Below are 22,155 nucleotides of genomic sequence, written 5' to 3'. Positions count from 1 at the left end.
AAAAAACTAGTACTAACAGCTCGTGCAACTCCTGCTCAATATTCATTGTCTGCTGCATACTTTTAGGCGGCGCTTGCTATGCATTGCCATTCAGCTTTGTCTCTGTGTGTCTGTGGTGAAAGTGCGCGCGTGTGTATGTGTGTGTGTGTGTGTCAGCAATTTAAATTTGCATCCAATTGAATTTCCATAATGTGCGTGCGGCCGAAACGTGCATAAATTTCATTTTGACACAAGACCACAGTCCCTTCCCCTCCTTTTCCGCTCCCCTTGTCACCATCATTGCCATCTACAGGAGCAGCAGCCACAGCTTCGTCTCGCTTCCGCATGTTATGTGCTCGTAATAATTTTTATGACCCTTAAGTTTGGTCTTTTTTTCATACTCTCTTGGGCTGCCGCAGGTATGCTTAAAAGTTAACCAGCGACAGCAACAACAAAAACAATGCCAACACCAGCAACAACAACACCGGCAACGACAACATCGTAGTATAACTCGTAGCTGCAATAAAACGTGACTTTGCATGCAAAATAGTTGCGTAGCCGCTGCCAGTTTGAAAGCCGCTTTAGCACTTCCTCCTGGCGGCAGGTTACTTGGAATTGATTTTTATTGCTGGAAGAGCATACAGACTGGCAGGGTAGATGATGATGGTGACTATGATGGGAGAGTGAGAGAGAGGGCAGTTAAAGGTATAGAAACTTTGTCACACATCTCTCCAAATCTCCAAAATTTTATATTATACCATTATCTAAACATGAACAATTTATGCAATCTTTTTAAGTAGAAATATTATTAGACTCTTAAAAAAATTATGCTTGTTCATTATATTCTATGGAGAGTTATTTATTTTTTAGATAAAACTAACTGCATTATGAAAATTAAACTTCAAATTTTTATTTGAGTCTAAAATTCAGTTTTGAGAGAGTTTCATAGAGTTAATCATATTGACAATTCATAAAAAGAAAGTACATTGCGAAACCTCCAATCTCTTTAGGATTTTGAAACAATTTTAGTGCATATTTTATCTATTGTTTTATACATATATCTATATCCTTTTATATATTAATAAGTTATTAGTAACAAATCTATTAATCACTTTTTTATTGAAAAGTTCATAAGAATGATAACTTAAAGAAGTTTAAGTTGTTCAAAGATGTTCAAACAATTGCTGCCAACCTTGAATCAAATGATTGCTGCTTTGAAACCTAAAAGGTTTGTCGTCGAAAGGTCTGCCATTCATTTGAAATTGTTGTCCGAGTTTGTTTTCCTTTTATCACATTTAATAATATCCTGCGAAGTTTTAGAGCATTTAAAATTCATCATACTAAAAATTTGAATCCCTTTTGTTATAATTTTTAATCCCTTTTAGCTGTTATTTTTTTCTTGCAAATATTTGAGCTGCGTGGAAATTAACTTGCGTAGTTCGTCGACGCTCTTTTTAACACGTTTACGCTTAAATTGCTCAAATTGCGCTAAAGGAGAGTGCTGCTATGGATGTTGGTTTGGCAAGGGGGGAGAGGGTAATAGATGAGGGATGGAGGGGGAACGGCATTTGGTCCTTTCATCTAGTCGTAGTTTCTTTTCCACATTGCTCAGCTCTTAAGTCCTGCCTCTTAGACTGTTGTGTCCTTGTTTGTATTTCAATTTTCAACGCCTATACAAACACAAACATACACACACACATGCAAACACACACACACACACACATATGTAGAGAAGCAGAATGTCAGTAACATGAGCATAAGTTTGGTTTGTTTATGTTGTTGTTTGTGCTGCCGCTTTAGTTGTCGACCCCGCCACCTCTCCAACCAAGACTCTTGGCATCGCCTACCCCTACCACTGCCTTCAATCTTGTTCGTCTTACCATAAACATTTTCAGGCATAATAAAGTGTGTTTATTTTTGCTTTGGCTAAAAGTTGTTTTTTGTAGTCTTCCATAATTTTTTTTTTGTTTTTTCTTGTGTTTCTCTTCTTTTAGTTTTTGTTTAAATTTTTATGACTTCATTTAGTATTTTGTAGGAGTAGAGCGAGGGCATCAACTGAAGGCTATGGATAAAGTAAGTGCAGGAGGTGGAGTGGATGGTATTCGTGGTGGCAAGAGTTGTGCCATTACGCAAATTGCAAATTGGCCATTTTGTCTGCTGTCTGACATCGTCTTCGTCGTTGTCTTCATCGTCTTCTTCATGGTCTTGTTTCTGTTCTTCCACCCACCACTTTTGGTCCACATCCTTACGCTTTCAGTTATATCGACTTAGGCCATAAGGAGGCCATATGCCTTTCAATGAAAATGAAGATAAATACGCATAGATTCCAAATGCAAGAAATGGGAAAACTATCTCTATACAAGTTGAAAGCTTTTTGTTAGCAAGGCTACTAAATATTGAAGAGACTTTGTTGAATGTATAATATATATATAGTTATAAAAACTAAGTGTAGATGCCATTGGAAAGGAATTCAAATTGAAAAGTGCAAGTCTTTTGAATATGCATTTGCATATTATACATTAAACTATTATTATCACAATATGTATTAACATTTGCTTTTAAAAATAAAACCATGAGAGACAGTTCATGTAGATGAACTAGGTAACCATAGTGATTCCAACTAACATTTCGTTTGTTGTAAAATAAAGTATTTTTGGCCAAACTTTGAAACCTCTTTGCCATTACTTGCCTGGTGTATATCCTACTTAGTTTCACTTAAGTACCTACTCTTATTTCAATTATTTCAAAAACTAAAAAAACAAAATTAACAAGCAGATTTAAGGTGTTTTGTTGAAGGATTGATTTAAAAATATGTAAGTACCTCGAAATCGATTAATTAATTTACCAAAAAACTGATTTCGATATAACTCCTGAAATTGACATTCAATAAGCTAATGAAATTGTCATTAATTGATAAATGGATTCATGGGAAATATCATTCTCAAAGCTGAATGAAAAAAAAAGTGTAGTCTATAAAGAAATTTCTTTTGAAGATAATTAGTAAGCAATTTTAAAATTCAGTTTGGTGTTTTCTGCAAACAAAATTCTTAAACTTTACCTTGTGGTCATTGAATCTTCAATCTGTGGCCAATTCTTTGAAAATATCTCTTTTGCTGCGAATGTCACACGAACTAGAAACTCAAGAATGCTTACCAAATAGCACTTAACTAACGAGCAATTTGTGTAGCCATGTTCATAACTAAAATTAGACAAACTTCAAAATTGAGATTCACAGGACAGAAGAGAATCTGGGTTAGAGTGGAGTGAAGTGGACTCCACCCAACGCTCTCTAATCCCTGGCTGACCCCCAGGACCTATAAATGGACTTAAATATGCATAAAATTTTAATGGCATCTGGCTGCTGTTGCCTCTAACTTTTGCCTTGACTTTCGCTGCCCCAAAAAAAAAAAAAAAAAAATATAAAAAATAATAATAATAAAAATTAAATATTAAATGAAAAACTGAAATCCTACAAAAAAATCATATATATATTTGTCCCATTCAACATTTTACATGGTGCCTAATTAATTTCATTCAAATGACCCCAAAATGCAAATGCAGCACAAAATGCAATGAGCTCAAATAGCTTAACACAAATGTGAAATAAAAGTGAAATGTGAGAAAAAAGTGCATGAAAGTTTAAATCACTTAATGCACTTTCTATTGATTTTCTTTGTCTTTTAGTTTTAGTTTCAGTTGCCTCTGACAAACGTGGCTTCATTAATATTTGACTCAGGGCAAAGAAAAAAAAAAAACAGGATACGCGATGCTAGGAAACTACTTAGAGCAAAGAAAGAAAAAGACTTTGAATAGAAATCGGAGACGTCGACGGAGAGCCGGAGTCCAATGTAAATAAGCAAAAGTCGTTATCGATGCTACTCCATGAAAATGTTGAAAAAGAGAGGGTCGCTTGTCTATTTCGTCTGGCTTGGTGCACGTTTTCATTGCAGACATTGAAAAATTAACCGATATCTGTCTATGTTGCCTTGACACTATACCCGCCAATCGCCGCCCAGGCGGAGAGACGTAGATACTCTTGCATACAAACACATACATATACACTCCCCAGGACTCACACGGAGTCAGCGGAATGGGTACCATCCAGAGGTGGGGTCCCATTTGGCAAAAAGGGGACTTTGACTGTGACTTTGGATATTGAAATCTCTTAAACTAGCAAATGAAATATGTATTAGCTGTTGCAAGTTTCCTTATTAACAGACTATGCTTAAGGCTCTCATATCACTTTGAGACTAAAACAAGTTTCAAATTAAAACTTACAACTTTAGAGTTCATCTTTATTTTCAAAATTTTATTATAATTTTATTAATCAGGGTCAAGAAATTGTATTAAGATGTTAGCAACCATTTCAAGTTTTCTCTCCATCTGTGTCGCCACCCATGCTAGCAAGGGGGTTCCTAAGAAAATAATATTGCCACATTTTCTTAGTTTTCTACTCCATCTTCATCTGAATCGCTTGTCCTCTCACACCACATACACATATAGCATATACTTTCCTTTGATATTGTCGCTTTGTGTGTGTTAAAATTTATCATTGAAATGGCATCGACACAACATCCTCTAGGATATTGTTCATCCTTCACACACACACACACCCACACACCCACAAACACATACTCTTAGACACATTTAGCACGTCTCTGTCAATGCGTTAGATGCTTAAATTTGCATAAATTGCTTGTTGTTTGGCGGGGCAAAAAAAAAAAAAAAAAGCAGGAAAAATATACAAAAATCAAACGGACGGCAAAAAAAAACACAGAAAAAAAACTATTGCATAAGCTAAGGCGATGACGCACATGCAGAGGCAGCAAAACTTTTACCGACAACAGCTGTCAATGGTGTGACATGTGATGAGCGAGAAGATTCGTTGAAACTTTCGCCTGGACAACGATGTCGTTAATCCTTCATAAGGGATTGATGATGATGATGATGATGGGCCGGGCAAGTATAAAAGTTTGGCCCATAAAATGAAATGGCAGTTTGTCTCTCTGTTCTCAGACACAAAATTTATCGCCCCGTTATTAATTTCTTTCTCATTTATATATTTTTTTGTTGTATTTGGCAAATGTTTTGCAGGTGGCGTGGATGCATTTCGAACAATCGGCCATACTGACTGTGCATAATCATGTGATCACACGTAATCCAAGGATTAGTGTTACCCATGATAAGCATGACAAGCATCGCACTTGGTTCCTGCATATCAACAATGTCCAGGAGGAGGACAAAGGACGATACATGTGTCAGATCAATACGGTGACGGCTAAAACGCAATATGGCTTTGTCAAAGTTGTTGGTAAGTTGAAGTTGTAGTTGTAGTTGTAAACGTATTTGTATTTGTTAGTTGTTGTCGTCGTCTACTCAAGTCGCAACAGCCTCACCTGTCCCATGCATAATTTATTTAATTTACCAGGAATTAGTTTCACACACACACGCACACAGACACCCATACACTCACCTAGAGAGAAAAAGCGATTGTTTGTGTGTATGCCTGTGTTTATTAAATTCATTTTATGCTTTAAGCATTACAGTTTTTACCTCATCCAGAAGAACATGACATAAAAATGCAAATGCCGATTTCAGCATGTGTCCATGCCCGTGTCCATTTCCACTTACACAGTCTGACATTTTGGCATGAGCAATTGTTGTTGTCTCTTTCGGTGTGTGTCTGTGTGTTTGTTGACCATGTGGACCATAGGTGGTCCAATTCAATCCTCAAACTAGGTCTCGCATTTTTGCCAGACGTGTGAAGCAGAGAAGCATTCTTAATTGTGATATGAGCTGAAATGAAACAAAATCGCTGGAAAATGTCTTAAAATGCATAAAATAAATATTTGAATCTATACTTGATTATGGTTTCTAGATTATAGTGAATAAATTGTGATTAGTTTCCAAATTTATTTGAATGGGAATTGATAAGAAGAGTTGATCGCAGACTTTTTTAAACAAGCCGATGACAATTATTAAGAAAGTTCCTTTAAAAAAGGAAGACTTTATTAGCCGGTTAAAAAAAACTACAAACATTTCGTTATCTGTATATCAATTGTTTACTATCGATTCAATTAATATTTTAACCAATTTACGTGTGATATTTTCTTTAACACTTTCAATAACTCTATAAACTACTTTTAATATCTGTCTAGATCGATTTCGGAAAATTTCATAAAAAATAGAAATAATTGAGTTAAAATTGAAAGCAAACACATTTTATTTTCTCTATATTTTCTCTTTAAACTTCCCACCTTAAAAATACAAAAAGAACCGAGGAAAAAGCCACAAGAAATAAATAAATAAAAAAGAACCAACCGCAGCTTCAACAAAATGCAAAATGGACGATAAAATTGTTGAGTTGCCTTTGTTTGTCCATTTGCCAGTTTTCAGTTGCCATTGTTAATTGTTTGGCAATTTTTTGGTGCTTGTTTGTTTTTCTGCCAAGGCCGTTTGTCCCTTGCCCTTTGCCATGAGGAAGCCCTTGATGTTGGGGGTCGTGGGGCCTAGGGGTTTTTTGTGATGCTAGAAATTTGACCGATAAATCTAATAAAAATAGTTAGCCCTTACACAATAAAAAAAAAAAACCAAGGAAGAAACTTTTCAATGTTCAAGGAAATGCAAGAATTTCGAACAAGATCCGCTTTTCAAGTTGACAAATCAACATCATCCGGTGGACAAACAGTTGCAGCGCCATCACTAGCAGCTCAGGACAACAGCAGTTCCATGTGGAGAGAAATGAAGGAAGGATGGGTGGTTCATGTATCCGGGACAGAGGGGGGTGCCATTCGCATAAATCAGTTTTTGTGGCAAAACTTGAAAAATATGTGCGCAAACAAATGGCAGGCAAGAAGGAGACAAGCACGCAAAACTGAAAACAGCAAAAAAAAAAAAAAAGCAAAGAGCTGAACTGAAACTGAAATCGGCGCCATGCAACAGTTAGGACATGGACTCGGAAGCCAAAGACAGACATAGACAGAAGACCTCGCCACGCAAACACACACACATGCAAATGCAAGGACACATATGCTGCACGCTGCAGGATTTCAGTTTAGGCTGGTCCTGAAAGAACAAAAAAAACAACACAAACCAATTGTAAAGAGTTGCAAGTGTGGCAAAAAAGGCAACCAAAGAGGCAAATTTTAAATTATTCTAATGGATATGGACTACTTGATACCTCATAATTTTGGAATGATCTGTTTTTTCTCTTTGATAAAATCTTTATGAATACAATCTTAAATTATTCTCGAAAAACCTTCTTATATTTAATTGTAAATTCTTTCGTTTATTCTTCTGCACCAAAAACCCTTCAAGGTTAGCAAGTTTTTTTAGGCGAAAGAAATCCTATTCCTATCTTCATTTTACATTTTTAAGTTGAAACCAAATTTAAACTTTTCAAATGGATTTTCGGTTTCCACATTTTAAGATATAAATTCCGCATTTCAATATTTTGAATGACGAATTTTTTCATTAGCTAACAAGACTTCCATAAGATTTTTCATAACGAGACTGCATATTTGAAGAATTTAAGCTATTAAGTGCTTAAAATTAGTAAATTTTTAAATACTTATGTGGTCAGCATCATGTCAAACAAATGAATTCTGGAATATTTAGAATTCTCATTGACTAATTCAAAGTTTTTTAGTCCTAAAGCTATATTCAGGGATGCTGATGAAAGTTGTACTCATATTTAGAGATCTGTTGTGTTATTTAATATATATAAATTGTTAGCATTTTTAGCATTAAATATTCAATTACACCAATTTCTCTATAGTAAAACCTAGAAATTTTATTTATGAACGGTTCATAATTATTTATTGGCAAAAACTTGGTTAAGATCTAAAATTTCTAGAAATAAATTAGAAGTGCCAAACTATCTTAATGAAATTTACCTTTATTTTAACAGGTATACAAATGGCTGCGGCATATTTTAATATTTTTTTCTCTCCTATATTCTCTGGTGAAATGACCTCTCTCTCTCTCTCTCCCTTCATAACTTGTTCTGATTCGTTTTTCTGTCCTGCTTGCCATTCTGATTCTGTCTTCTTTCTCTCTGACCAGAGAGTTGTCATAGTCATATTTTTTACTGGTAAATTTGCCTTGCATTTTTGCTAGGCTAGGACTTTTGCCACATCAGCTCAACGTACAGACTGTGTATGTGTCAGTGTGTGCATACATGTGCATATTGGTGTGTGTGAGGCAAAGATAACTGTGTGTAAAAAAATTGCAAAAAATAGCGACAACGTTGCGAAAAAAAAGTAAAAACTAAAAAAATCTTCTGTTCGCCGCTGTTGGTCACGCCACGTCAAATTGCCAGGACGCGTGGTGCGTGTGAGGCGTGTTATTTGAGCATTTGAAGCGTGCTTAACGGCTTTTTGAAAGTCCTATCAGTGAGCGTTTCACAATTAAGCAGGGCAGAGAAAAAAAAAAAACCATGAGGGACATATGGTGGTAAAATATTTTGTCGTTTTTTACCCCAAGTCCGGCATACACATACAGATCAGGGGAAATGTCCTTAAAAAGAAGTCAAAACTCCAACTAAATTTAGTAAATTTTTCAAGTTTATGCAGATGGGAAACTAAAAATTCTCAGAGATAGGAAGAGGGAAATGTTTGCATATCCTTATTGTCCTTATTATAATAGTATATGTTAATAATCCCCACAACCCAAAGGATATTATAGCAAATTTCAATGATAACAAGCTAAAATAACTGTAATATAGTTGCCCAGCTTAGTCAACCATGTGAACAATTTAAATATCATGTTAAATGTTGTTTTATTAAAACGTTTTTGCTTTTTCGCTGATTATTTGATTATTTTTATTTTATAAATATAAAGTTTCAAATATTTAGCTGACATTGGCGACTTAATAATTATCGCTCCTTTGTTTGTTGTTGCCAAATAAAAGAGCTAACAATTTAAATGCATTACAAAAGCAACAGCAACAGCAACAACAACAAACTAAACAAGAGTCAAAAATTATTCAACCAAACAGAATAAACACATAACAAAAAAAAAAAAAATAATGTATGTACAATTCTTTTCCAACAAAATGAAATCAAATAAAATACATTTCATTTACATAACAAATCCAATTAAATGCAACAAAATTAAATCGTGCGCAATTCTAAGTACCAAAAAAATGGTCTATACCTCATGCAAATTCAAATGGACCAACTGCGAATTATCCTTTACAGTTAAAACGAGATATAGGAAACTAAATAAAATAGAGTTCTGGAACATGTACTAACAGAAAGACACCACTTAGCAGGAAATTGTCATACTATAAGGACAACAGGGACATAATAATTCAAGTCTTCAACTGAAAGGATATAGAAAGCGGAAAAAGAGGTATTGATTTTCGTTTCGTTTCTCCCGAAAGTAAAGGATAAAAAGAGACTGATCTCTCTGTTAAAGCCTTATGGTTAATTTTTTGTCAATTCTGTATTCATTAAGGCGCTTTTCTCTAGCAATTATTAATAATTTCATTTCTCATAAAAAAGTTATGAAAAAATGCAGCTAAATCTCTTCCTGCTCCATGAATTATTATTAATTACAGGGTAAATAACGTTCCAAAACCAGATTAATTTTTTGTGACTCTTGCTTTCGGTGTCTTTCACTCATTTCCCACTCCACCACCCTCCACCTCCTACCTGGCCAGTCAATTTACCAATTTGGGTGGTGAAATAAAAACAACAAATGCTCGACATAATTACATTGTGCAACAAATTTAATGAAATTAAAACGTTGCATTTGTCCTCAAATAGACAAAAAATGAAAAAAAAAAATTGTGAATAAATGAATGAGTGAATAAATAAACAAAAATTTTGGACAGTAGCTGGCACATCCCCCTCCCACCACACACCCACACACATACAAGCAGAATGAGATACACACTCACATACAGAAGGACATACATTTGCGAATTTAATTTGCTGAGCCAAACAGAAAATGTGAAATGCAGCAAATGAAATAAAATGCACACGAAACGAATGAACGAAAGAGCGACCAAACGAAATTACAAAAATTACCAAGGCGGCGGATGAAAAACAAACATTAAACGCATTTGAATTTATGAGTCGCGCATACACAAAACGCATTTAAATGTGCCCCGGCAAAACGGTTGCTGTTGCATACTTTTGCAACACAATGGGGCATGCCACCACCAGCGCGACTACCGCATGCCGCGCCTTTTGGACCAAATGACCGCACGAAATGCAAAACAAATGCAACATGCAACATGGAACAACAACAAGGACTAACTACAACAATGCCAGGGACAAGGAGCCACCATCGCCTGCCGTTGCAGCTGTAGTCGCATAATTTTTAATTTCTGCTCACATAATGAGGCAATTTATTAAATTCAATTATTTTGTTGACATTCCCCACACACACACACACAGCAAGAGAAATTGCACAGGTCATAACAACAGCAACAACAACAACTGAAACCGAGAGATAGATGATACCAAAAAAAAAAAAAAACTAGTTAGGTTTAGAAAAAGGAAAGGGAAATAACTAACATTTTCCATACGTTTTTTTTTTTTGTATTGGCAATTACGAGAATATTTTGCACTTGATTGACTGGAAAATTTCATCACAATTATGCAAAAATTTAAATTAAAAATAAATTCAATATGAAGCAATTGGTTTTTTGATTTTGACACATGAAAATACAATGCATTAAAGATCGTCAACTGTTTAAATCTTGTTTTTTCCGAAATATATATATTTGAATTTACAATCTGTCCTTGGACAATAAACAAATTGGGAGATACATGGAACGTAATTAATAATAACTATTAATTAAATAATTAATAACTATTTATTCGCCATTTTGTCCTTGGATATCTAATCAAATGACAATGGAAATGATAACAAAGTTTAAGTTCTGAAAGGGCATTTCATAGTTGGCAATGTTCCGCAATTTTCTGCTTTTGTTCTGTAACTAGTAAACTTTTTTGGTTTAACAAATTTATGAGCCGCATGATAAACTCGCTTTTGGCTTTTTCACCCAGTTTTGTCAGTTTGTATTTCCCGCCTGCATCCCTGCTAACTAGTTACGTGTTACCCTGGGATATGAAGACTAATTGCTGCTCATTAGACGGTTAGATGGCCACGTCGTTATCAGTCCGCAAAACAAAACAATAACAACAACAACAACAACAACTGCCACAATAACAACAATAAAAAAAAGTTTCGAAAGCAGACATAGCAATTAAATAATTTGAGCGCAAAATTTAACCAAAGTTTACAGTCAACTGCAATTACAAATATGTCACATGGTGGATAAGAATATAACTTTTTGCTAATTAAATTTATATATATCAAGAATACTAAATATATATAACGTATTTACCGATATACATATATAAGCTTTAATATATGTATGTGAAAAGTTTCTCCTCAAACATGACCAACAAAGTTTCCTTCTTGGCAACTGTCGTCAGCTGCGAAAATATCAATAAAGAAACTAATATGTCAAAAAACTATGAAAGAACAACAGCTGAAGCCAAGGTCCAGCTTAGTTCCTGGCTGGGCGATTAGCACATCAAGCGCTTATTAATAGCCACAAACAAAAATGGCTTGAAGCAAACTTTTTTCTTTCCTCAACATTGCTGTTTTAGCTTCCCCTTCTTTTCTGTCTGCGCTCTCATAAAGGTCTTGTCATTAAAGGAAAATTCCGTGCAAAAAAAAAATGGAAGAGGAGAAAGAAAGGTATAAAAACAAAAGTTTAGAGCGTATAGAAAAGTTTCCTTAATTGCCACTTTTAATTACAGTTTGCACTTTTACCCATACATATACATATACTAGGTACATATATCTTTTTGTGTGCTACTTTAACTGTATATAAAAAGGTTAACGTTCAATTGGTTAAGACAAAAAAAATGGGTGACGTTCGCCAAATTCATCATATTTTAAACGTTTTTCTTTTAAAAGTTTGGATATTTATGATTTGACATTAAAAAAAGTTTTTTTTGTTGTTTATACATTTAAAATATTAACTAAACTATTCTGTTTGTATCAAATCTTAACATTTACTTATAAAGGGAAATGTTTTTGTCACCGATTATTAACAGTTTCAACTGATCTAAGACAAGATTTTGATTATTTTTAAAACATTTAATACTTTTCTTAGTTTAAGAAATAGTTTCATGTCTTCACAATTATTTTGATTGATTTCAAACTTTTCGTTGTTGACACACAATGCGTATACTTAATATTTCTCTAAAGAAATTTAAAATTTTAGCTAATTTCCTTATTAAATCTTTTCTACCTCTAGTCTTATTCCTTCCAAGTACTTGTAGTTTATATATCTCGAACTTTATGGAACAATCTGTCGATTATTCATGTCCCTTCTTGTGCTTATTGAAATTGTCACGCGCTTTGACATTGGCCCATATTGATAAATCGCAGAGGGTTGAAAGTGGAATGGAAGGGTGTTGGGGGACTGTGTGCACAAGTGACAACGAACCCAAAGAGATAGATGAATAACTCATAGACAAGGCGTCAACACCAGACAACTACTAAACGCTTTCAGCTCTATACGTGACTCGATGCTGTTGTCCAAGCTTTAACCCCAAAAATAGCTGGTTGAGAAAAAAAAGCGAATGCGATAACTTTTGATTACAGTCGGCGTTTGGAATATGAAATGAGGCAAAGCGAAAGAAGTGCAGCAACTGTCAGCGGATTGTGACAACCATCAGCCTCATTGGCCCCGAACGCTTCATATGTCTGTCTGTCTCATCGACTAAAAAGTCTGACTGGCTTTATGCCTTGTGATTTGCATAGATTTTTCATTACAGATTTTCCAATTTTGAAGGCCAGAAAAGGGTTTGACCAGCAATTGAAGTGAGTAAGAGGCACAGCAAAAACGAGTGAAAGAGAGAGAGAGAAAGAGAATAGTGAAAAATAAAGAGAGGAGTTTGGTGAGGTGATGATGATGACAATTTGATGAAGGTTGCCCAGTTGGTCGCATCGATTTTTAAATTAACAAACTCTCACCCATGCAGGCAAAGAAAGTTTTTTTTCAGCCGAAAAAAACCTTGTTGCAAAACCTAATTAGGCTTGAAGTTGAAAAGAAAACAAGAGAAAAGACGAAGATATCCAAATATATCAAGATATATCTTTGCTAAAATTTGGTCCAGAAAGAACTTGAAGTTGAGTCAGCGTGTCAAAGTCAACAATGCGTGAAATGCCTTTTTATACTCTTTGCCATTGTCGGGTATGATGACTTTGACAATTGCTTGATGATTATTTATATAAGATTAAGAAGCAAATAAAATGAAAGCTTGTTGCTAATATTTAAAATGGATTGTGAAGCATTTTCTCTCTGCTTTTGTTGAGGGTGTTTAACATTTCGGCCATGAATTTTTTTTCTCGTTAACCATCTTCACTTTCTTGGCAATGCCAAAAACTTTTTACATTTAAATCAAGCTGCAAAATGCTGTTCTCCTTCAGTTTATGTTTAGCTGACAGAAATAATAATAGTCCCTACTTACTTATCGTCCAACACTTGATTTTCCATTCATTTCGCAGTGCCGCCCAACATAGACGATGCTTTGACCTCCAGTGACGTCATTGTACGTGAAGGCGATAATGTCACATTGCGATGCAAGGCGAAAGGCAGTCCCGAACCCACAATCAAATGGAAACGAGACGATGGCAATAAAATAGTGATCAACAAAACTCTCGAAGGTATCCATACAAACAAAATTCTAAATCTTTTGGGCATCGAGATTTCATATATTTTTATCTATGACAGTCAACGACCTGGAGACCGATTCATTGGAACTGGAACGTATCTCACGACTGCACATGGGTGCCTATCTCTGTATAGCCTCGAATGGTGTGCCACCAAGTGTCTCCAAGCGCATTAAGGTCAGCGTCGATTGTAAGTAAATCAAATTTTTATTTCCCCCTTTTCGTTGTGCTTGGTAATTCTTTTCTTTTGTTTATGCCAGTTTCACCTATGGTCTGGATACCACATCAATTGGTTGGCATACCCATGGGTTTTAATGTCACCCTCGAGTGCTTCATCGAGGCAAATCCGACATCACTCAACTATTGGACACGTGAGAACGAGCAAATGATAACAGAGTCTACCAAATATAAGTGAGTTGATTAAATCATTAGCATATGTATATAAAAGCTTACGAAATGCTGATTCATACTCAATACACAGCTTTGAGAAATACTTAAAAAGAGTATGATAGACTCCTCCACTGTCAACCACTGTTGCTTAGAAGTGATGACACTTTACAGAATTATTCATAGGTATACATATATTCGCTGAAATTGCCCACATGAGTTCGTATACATTCCCCAAAACGAAATTCCTCCCATAACTTGACATCTGTGCTCCCTGTTTCTGATAATACCTGAATATGTATGAATTTGCCGATGAGTATATTTAACTGATAGAGAATCTCAACTCAAGCTCGAATGCTCGGAGGGAGTCAACAGTTTGCCTTGCGATATGGGTACAGTTAAGACGTGTTTTCTTTTACTCGTAGCGCTTTTAATAGGTATTGAAAGTGAAGCTCAGAGTCAGAAAAATTCAAATAATCAATTACTAAATACCATACTCAGCTATGTAAATGAGAGTAATAATGCGTGTGAAGATTACTATCAATATGCCTGTGGTAAATATAAACACGTTCACAAACTTGATCCATTCAGCGAGATAACCACACAAACGGATTACCAAGTAAATAAGAAATTTGTAACTCTAATGGATGAACTTAGTCTGCGTTCAATGGAATCTCTGACACATGTGGAGAAGCAGGTCTGGGGATTCTATCAAACATGTCGCATGGCACCGCTTTCAACACGCAATTCCATTCATTATCTGGAACTGGTGCCCCCGGGCAAAAATCTTTCATGGCCACAATTTGCCGGGCAATCGCAAGTTTGGCGCAAAGATGATTTCAAATGGATGGAAACTCTGGCCCGTTTGCGTCGCTATGGCTTGTCTAATGTCTTGATTAAAGTGGAAGTATTACCAGACCAATTAGATGGTAGAAAGTATATGATCGATATTGATAAGCCAAGATTTGCTGAGAAATCGGAAAGACTGAAGGGTCCTTTGCGCACCAGATTGATGTTAATGCAATTGGGAGTAAGCATGGAATCCGCAGCAGGATTAGCTAGAGCTCTGAAGAAATTTGAAACGGCCGTAAGAGATTTAGCTGAGGTTGAAGATGAGCCCAATGATGACTTGACTATTATAGAATTGGAACGTCTGACTGGTGGCAATTGGCGACGATATATGGAAATTCTCTTAGGGCATCCAGTTTCATTAAATTACAAAGTCCAAATACAAAATGTGGATTATTTTGTACAACTTATAAATTTGATCAATTTTATGGACTCTGAATTGATCGCCAGCTATCTGATGCTGCGTTTCGTAATGCATACCCAAGAGGATAGCATGGACAGTGATGAAGCGATTGATTGCATTAAGGACTTACGTATTAATATGAACTTTGCAATGAATCTACTCTATCGGGAACATTTCTTTGAGCCTGGGCAATTTGAGAAATATCAAGATGAGGTTCATTTAATTTTCAATCAAATTCGGTCTCAGTTTATAAATCAAGTGAGGCAAAATCGCTTGCGCTTGAAGGTACCACAACGAACAATGGTCACTGAAAAGCTAAATGAAATGGACATCAACATTGGAAACCTGCCCAAGAATCTGGATCACAGGACTTTTGTACAGAATGTCTACAAAGATTTCGACTTGCCTTTTCCCCATTTGGACTATGCGGCCAGACATTTAAAATTGCTAGAGATTCGAACACATCAATGGCTTTTGCAACTCAACTTTCCCGACCCGATGAATCAGTTTATGTTCTATGTTGCTGATGCAGAGTCGTCCCTCAGCTCCACTCCATACTATATGCTGCGCCAGAATCTTGTTATAGTGCCCTATGGGATTCTTCAGGAGCCAGTTTTTGGACTGCACAGTCATGACATATTTAAGGTCAGTCTCTTGGGTTTCATGCTATCCCACGAAGTGATGCACGGCTTTGTGAACGGCGGAATAATCTATGACGCAAACGGCAGTAGTAGTGACGTAGGTGTTAGAATCCTGGAAAGCTCTCGCTTTGAGGCCAGTATGGATTGCATGAATCGTGATGAAACAGATTACTTGGATGAACGCATGGCAGACATAACAGGGATTCGGTTGGCCTATGATACGTATTTTGGACCTGGAAGCACTTATAGCCGGGAGCAACCCAAGTTCACTGAGATTTCATTGCGAAAGCTCTTTTTTTAAATTTTGCACAATTCTTTTGCGGCAATACGAATATTTTTGAATTCGAGGATCATGATTCCGATGAGATGCGTTTAAAACAAACATTGATGCATTTTTCACCATTCGCCGAGGTCTATGGCTGTCGTCAGGGTCGAGATGATATGCATCCGAGGGATAAATGTCGTCTATGGTGATGATACAAGTAGTTAATCAAATTTCTCAGAAAATTCAAATATTTTTCTAAACATTTTCATTTTCATGTTACTAAGAACGTAAATTAAATAAACTCTTGTGATTTTAAATTATTGATTTATTGATCAATATTTATCTACATTTTTATGGGTTTTAATTTTTGGTATTACCACACGCGACACCGTTGCCTGGCCTGCATTTTAGTTTTTCTCTCGCAGCCGAATTCTCGTGAAAACTCCTCGAAATTGGCCAAAGTTTGCAGGACTCTTAGCTCATCGACGGCGTGCTCAAGATGGGATGTCGTCTGAAGGCTTAAACTTTGCAATTTGCCGCAAAAGAATTGAGCAAAGCTAATGAAAAATAATTGACGTTGACTGAATTGAGGAAGTAAAGGATCTCTGGGCTCTGGATCCGGCTTACGATGATGATGAAGGCTATGTGAACCAAAATATGTCTCATACACCAGACGTAATGCCTCGTAGTCGGCCAACTTTTCATTGAGAGATCGTGATCCTGTAGCCAATTGTTGTTGCAGGCAATTCATGCCCTGCATGAAACGTTGATTACCCGATATTTCCTCACTGGGACCCATAATGTTGCCAAGACTATCGTAATCAATACCAGATGTATCGTAGCCATGTATCAGTTCATGGGCCAGAGCGAATCCCAGGACAGCGTGTTGTTGCATCGAACTCATGTTGCTATGCCAGATGGGTAAATGAAGCATTCCAAAGGGAACTACAACCAAATTTCTTGGCTTTACATAGAACGGAGAAGAGCTGCTGGACTGCCAGGACTCCACAAGATAACTGATATTACCCAAATCTGTGGCCAATATTGAAGATGTTAATAGCTGATGGCTTTGCTCTACTCGCAAACGTAATAAGCTCAATTGGTTGGCATAGAAATTGTTAGTGGCAAGTTCGGTACCCTCATAATAACTTTCTATGTAGGGGGTATCATTCAGTTGAGCATAACCTACCTGGAGACGCATCTTTTGCAATTTGTCCCTTAAAAGCTCTATTATATTTGATGGCAGAGTTAGACGATTCTCTTTCAATATGCCATCAAAACGTTTCTTGAGTTTTCTAAAAAGCTTTTGTATGTTTAATTCTTTGCTTGTGTGATGGAATCTCTGTCCAATTAACCAACTACTTGCCAAGGGCATGGCTCTTCTTAGGCTGCCAATGCATTCGGCTTTCGAGATTTCTTCGGGTCCATGTTGCTTTAGAAAACTCAATAGTTTGAGCATTATATAATTGCAGACAGTCTCTCGTGACTGATTTTGGATCAACTGATGCAAGGCTCTCATATAGGGTATATTCTGAATAATTAATGTTGACTCCTTGTCCAATTCCTCATCTCTACGTAATTCTCTCATATAGCTAAGCCACTCCAATTCGGGCATGTATTCCTCCAGATAGATTAATTGCATTTCTTTGGGTCCCTCATCATCTTCCAGTTCCTGCAATCGCTGCAGCTTTCTTTCAAAGATATCCACTTGACGGGCCAAGAGATTAGCCACTCTCTTCGTCTGTCCTATATCCAAAAGCAGCTCTATCATGGCCCCTTCGCCCATGGGTGAGGTTTCCATCAGATTTGGCTTATCTACATATATGCTATAGCTAACTGAATCATCCCAGCGGGGTAGAATCTGTTCTTTTATCAGCACTCCATTAAGGCCATAGAGACGTAATCTTCCCAGCGTTTGAAGCCAATTGAAATTTTCTCTCTTCCAACTCCTACTTAAAAGAGGCCAATGCGTTTCGTTTCCTGGTGTCAGCAATTGCAAATATTTCTTTAAATTGTAGGGCTTCAGCCGTTTACACGAACGATAATAATGACGCAGTTTCTCATAGATAATCGCTGATGATTCATCTTCCATCTCGTCCGCTGTGCTGTTGAAATTTCGACGCAATACAACTTCCAATTGACGATTTATACTATGATCGAGCACTTCCAAGGTGTCACTGGGCAATAGTTGTGCATGTTCACGTGGCTGATGTTGCTCCTGATGCTCTTGATCCTGCTGCAGCTGCCAATTGCCACAGGCATATTGATAGAAATTCTCACATGGTCGTGCTTTAGTATCCATATAGCTTTCCAGTTGGGTGGCTAGCAATTGTTGTATTGTTAATGGTGGGCGGGTTTGACGGCAATTGGTGGGCGTAGTACGCCAGGCCAGCGAACAAAGTAACCAGGTAACCAGACTTAGCTTTAGCATCATGTGTCCAACTGTGACAAATTGTAACTGGCCCGGGATCAGAGATCAAGTCTAATCCCAAGCCTAGAGTACCCGAAACTAAGTATCTACGACAAATGTCTCTCAACTAGATACATATGTATGTAGCTGCACCTGTCAGTCATCATCGCGCAAACTGCACAGTGGTTAAAAGACGCTTCAAAAAACTTATGTGATCAAATATAAGTAGACCTGAGGTCATCAAAAAAGGAAACTTTTCAGTATAATTTTGAAAGGAAGCTTTTATATTGTTGTCGGTCTAGACATCCGAGCTTGCCCAGTGAAATTGCATAAGGGCTCGTGAGGGTATTTAACAGGTAGACTATTAGTTTTAAAGGTTTTGCGTTTGAGAATTCTTTGGAAAAAGGAGGGACATTCCCGGGTTACATTTGTGCCAATGTGCCATTCTATGCCGGGTCGCAATGTAATTAGAATTAATTGGCCATTTCGTGTATATTTGCTTGTGTGCTTATCAGTTTCACCTTGGCCTTGATTTCTGATTGCTGTTCATTGAGAATGCTCTTGGTCTCTCTCTTAATCTCTCTATCGCACTCTCTCTATCATGTTGACTTTCCTACTCTCTATTCATCGTGTCTGTATTTGATTCTCAAAATATTCTCACTGACCTACAGTGCGAGGCAGAGAACGACTGAAAACAACGCAATTTACTGTCATTGAACTTGCTTAAATATTGTAAATAATTCCGTTTTATCTCTCATTTGTTGTTGCATCTTTTCAGAACCGAAACCATTCCTGGTCATCCATCGTATAAGGCAACCATGCGACTGACAATTACCAATGTCCAGGGCACCGATTATGGCAACTATAAATGTGTCGCCAAAAATCCTCGCGGCGACATGGATGGCAATATAAAACTCTATAGTAAGTGTATATGAGACAGGACAAAATGTGTTATTTATATTTTTTAATATTGGCCCGGCACTGCCTAAAACGGGGAATGTGGCAGAAGAGGACATCAAAATGTATAAATAACAAGAGGCGCCTGTCTAATGTGTAATTTGGGTTTTCCATTGTAGTATCTAGTTGGAAATTCAAAACTCCATATTTTGTGGCTTTAATTATGGCAACGCTTCGTGCAAACTTCATATATGTGTGTGTGTGTGTATTTATAGTGTGTGTGGCTATTTGGTTCACATTCAGCTCATGTAGGCCACTATAGACAATGATGTGATTAGTTTTCACTCTGGCAACTTAACACAATAAACAAATATTTACTCTTATCTTCTAAAATTCAGCAAGTGCAAAGCTACAAATTTCTATAATGAAAAAGTATTCCATAGAATATCAATGAATCATAATACGGCCTTAGAAGAAATACATATATGTATATATACATAATACTAAAGGGTGATTATAATTTTGTCTTTCTGATTTATTTTATTAAAATAATCTTTATATGAAAGTGATGCTTCTAGTTAAAAATTTCTCAATTACTTAACTTAAATTCGCAGCTAATTCATTATAATTCTCTTTCTACCTACCTGGCACACTATGCGTATACGTTATGAAATTCATCCAATGATTGTGGCTTAAATAATACTAGTTGATGACTTTATTGTGGTTACATAAGTCTTTCAATGACTTTTGGAGATTATTTTGTGGCCTTAGTCCTTCCAGTAAAGATATTCTCTCAATGTGTTTGAATCAATCACTTTGCTTATCCATGTGAATATAACTCTCTGAGTAAGCCAAATGTCACTGCCCCAGTTAACGCAGCTTACTACATAGCCAATGCTCCATAACTCTATTTGCCACATCCTTTTTGGCAATTAAAATTGATCCTAGGCCAATAAAATGCCAATAATCTGTCAATTTGCTAAATCACTCCCGTGGCTATTAAAGCAAACGTATCTTGCCAATATGGTCAATCCGGAAAATAAAAGTTCATAAAACAATATAAAATATCCGTGCAGCAATAAAAGGCCTTGGCCAACAGAAATTGTCAATGCGCGACAAGTTAATTTATATATATATATATATGTGGATGGATTCACCATATATAAAAAATGAAACCAAACGACAACAATGGAAATGGGGGAAATGGGTTCGTTGAGCTCGGAAGTGAGTGTCGCTCGACCAATTAAAGGTAACAATGGCCCAGTGAAGCAGCTGATAATAATAGAAGCGTTGCCAATAATGATAGCACCCAAACACACTCACTCTCTCACACACACACACACACAATGAGAACAATGAACCTGTGACAATGTTATTAAGTGGTCAGCCCACAGGGAACTGAAACTGGGAAAATCCTTTTTTGGCTTCCCAGTCAAGCGCCAAGCCAAGGCAAGGCAAGGCCAAACGGCCAAGACCCATAAATTTCCTCTACAAATTGTCGTCAATAATGTTCAAGGAAGACCTATCCGCCCAATCGAGCGGCAAAAAAAATTGTATCATGTTCTTTCTCCCTCTCTGGAGAAAGCTAAGAAATTGAAAACGAAAGGCAAGCCAAAAGCCAAAGAAAGTGAATTTACGAGTTCGAGTTGAAAAAACCTTCCGCAATAAACTGAATCCTTAAGGCAAAAAAAAAAAAGAGTAAAGTTCAGATTTTTCTTTGAAGAAACTTTATTAAGACTTAAAACATTCAAAAATGTATTATTATTAAGGTGACCTAAATTAATAGGAAATATCTGTTAAAGAGTTTTGATCCTTTGTTTCATGGCTCAACATATTGGCGAGTTTAAGTTTGAATTCAGTTAATATCGATTTGATTAGTCAGTTGGAGATTATTTTCATTATGATGCCCTTGTATTACTTGAATCGTTTAATTTGTGCCACTCAAAATGCAACTTTTCCACCATTCCACAGTGTCGAGCCCGCCCACAACACAGCCGCCGCCCACAACCACAACATTGCGGCGCACAACGACCTCGGCGACAACAAACACGCCCATTAATAGCATTCTCGATGCTGATGGCGGGCCAACGAATCCGGTGATTGTGATTGATAAATGTGAGTATTTTCGAATGCATTGTTTATGATGGCCCATTGGGCGACATTCCCACTTCTAATCCAATTGGAATACTCTTTCCATCGTTTTGTTTTTGCATTCTATGCTTATTTATGGTTGCAGTGGGCATCAAGTATCAATCGAATTTAAATGAGATTGGCAAATCCGAACAGAAGCTAACGGGCAACAATCCGAAAGGCTATGACTGGTCCAAGGACAAGGCCAGCGGTGAGCGTAACCATTTAGCCTATCAATTGTTGGCACTCTGTTGGCTTCCAATGGTCCTGCTGCAGCCGCATTAGAAAGGAAGAGTTATCCACAAGCAAAAGGAACGAAATTATTAAAGTGTTTTTTATAAAAGTGCCATTAAAACTATAAAGATGATGAAAGATGAATGCAACTACTCGAACCGAATGGAGTGGCAAACAACCAGATAAATAAATCAGCTAACGAATTTGTACTTAATTAAGCAGATTAACAACAAATGCAAACGCAGTTATTACC

General features: G+C 36.6%; 3 protein-coding genes across 4 annotated transcripts in view; 2 read left to right on the top strand and 1 right to left on the bottom strand.

Annotated features, from left to right (window-relative positions):
* The window catches only part of DIP-epsilon (Dpr-interacting protein epsilon), a 64,165-nt gene extending 42,186 nt beyond the window's left edge, over positions 1-21,979 (top strand). For both annotated transcript variants that reach the window (XM_068295132.1, XM_068295131.1), the window contains exons 4-10: positions 5,074-5,290; positions 13,522-13,680; positions 13,748-13,876; positions 13,947-14,097; positions 19,420-19,562; positions 21,510-21,653; positions 21,775-21,979. In XM_068295132.1, coding sequence (XP_068151233.1) covers positions 5,074-5,290; positions 13,522-13,680; positions 13,748-13,876; positions 13,947-14,097; positions 19,420-19,562; positions 21,510-21,653; positions 21,775-21,953 — 1,122 coding nt within the window. In that variant the 3' untranslated portion in view covers positions 21,954-21,979. The remainder of the gene's footprint in view (positions 1-5,073; positions 5,291-13,521; positions 13,681-13,747; positions 13,877-13,946; positions 14,098-19,419; positions 19,563-21,509; positions 21,654-21,774) is intronic.
* Positions 14,461-16,551, top strand: Nepl6 (Neprilysin-like 6). The gene has a single exon (XM_068295506.1). It carries the CDS (start codon positions 14,462-14,464, stop codon positions 16,265-16,267), a length of 1,806 nt encoding a protein of 601 aa, XP_068151607.1. The 5' UTR covers position 14,461; the 3' UTR covers positions 16,268-16,551.
* Positions 16,536-18,753, bottom strand: Nepl5 (Neprilysin-like 5). The gene has a single exon (XM_068295505.1). The coding sequence runs from the start codon at positions 18,663-18,665 to the stop codon at positions 16,605-16,607; it is 2,061 nt and encodes a 686-aa protein (XP_068151606.1). The 5' UTR covers positions 18,666-18,753; the 3' UTR covers positions 16,536-16,604.
* Positions 21,980-22,155: the final 176 nt, after the last annotated feature.

This window comes from Drosophila tropicalis, unplaced genomic scaffold (genome assembly GCF_018151085.1).
Source record: "Drosophila tropicalis isolate 14030-0801.00 unplaced genomic scaffold, ASM1815108v1 contig_845, whole genome shotgun sequence".
Taxonomy (NCBI): domain Eukaryota; kingdom Metazoa; phylum Arthropoda; class Insecta; order Diptera; family Drosophilidae; genus Drosophila; species Drosophila tropicalis.
Note: the sequence above shows the minus strand (reverse complement) of the source record. Positions and strands in the feature narration are given on the sequence as shown.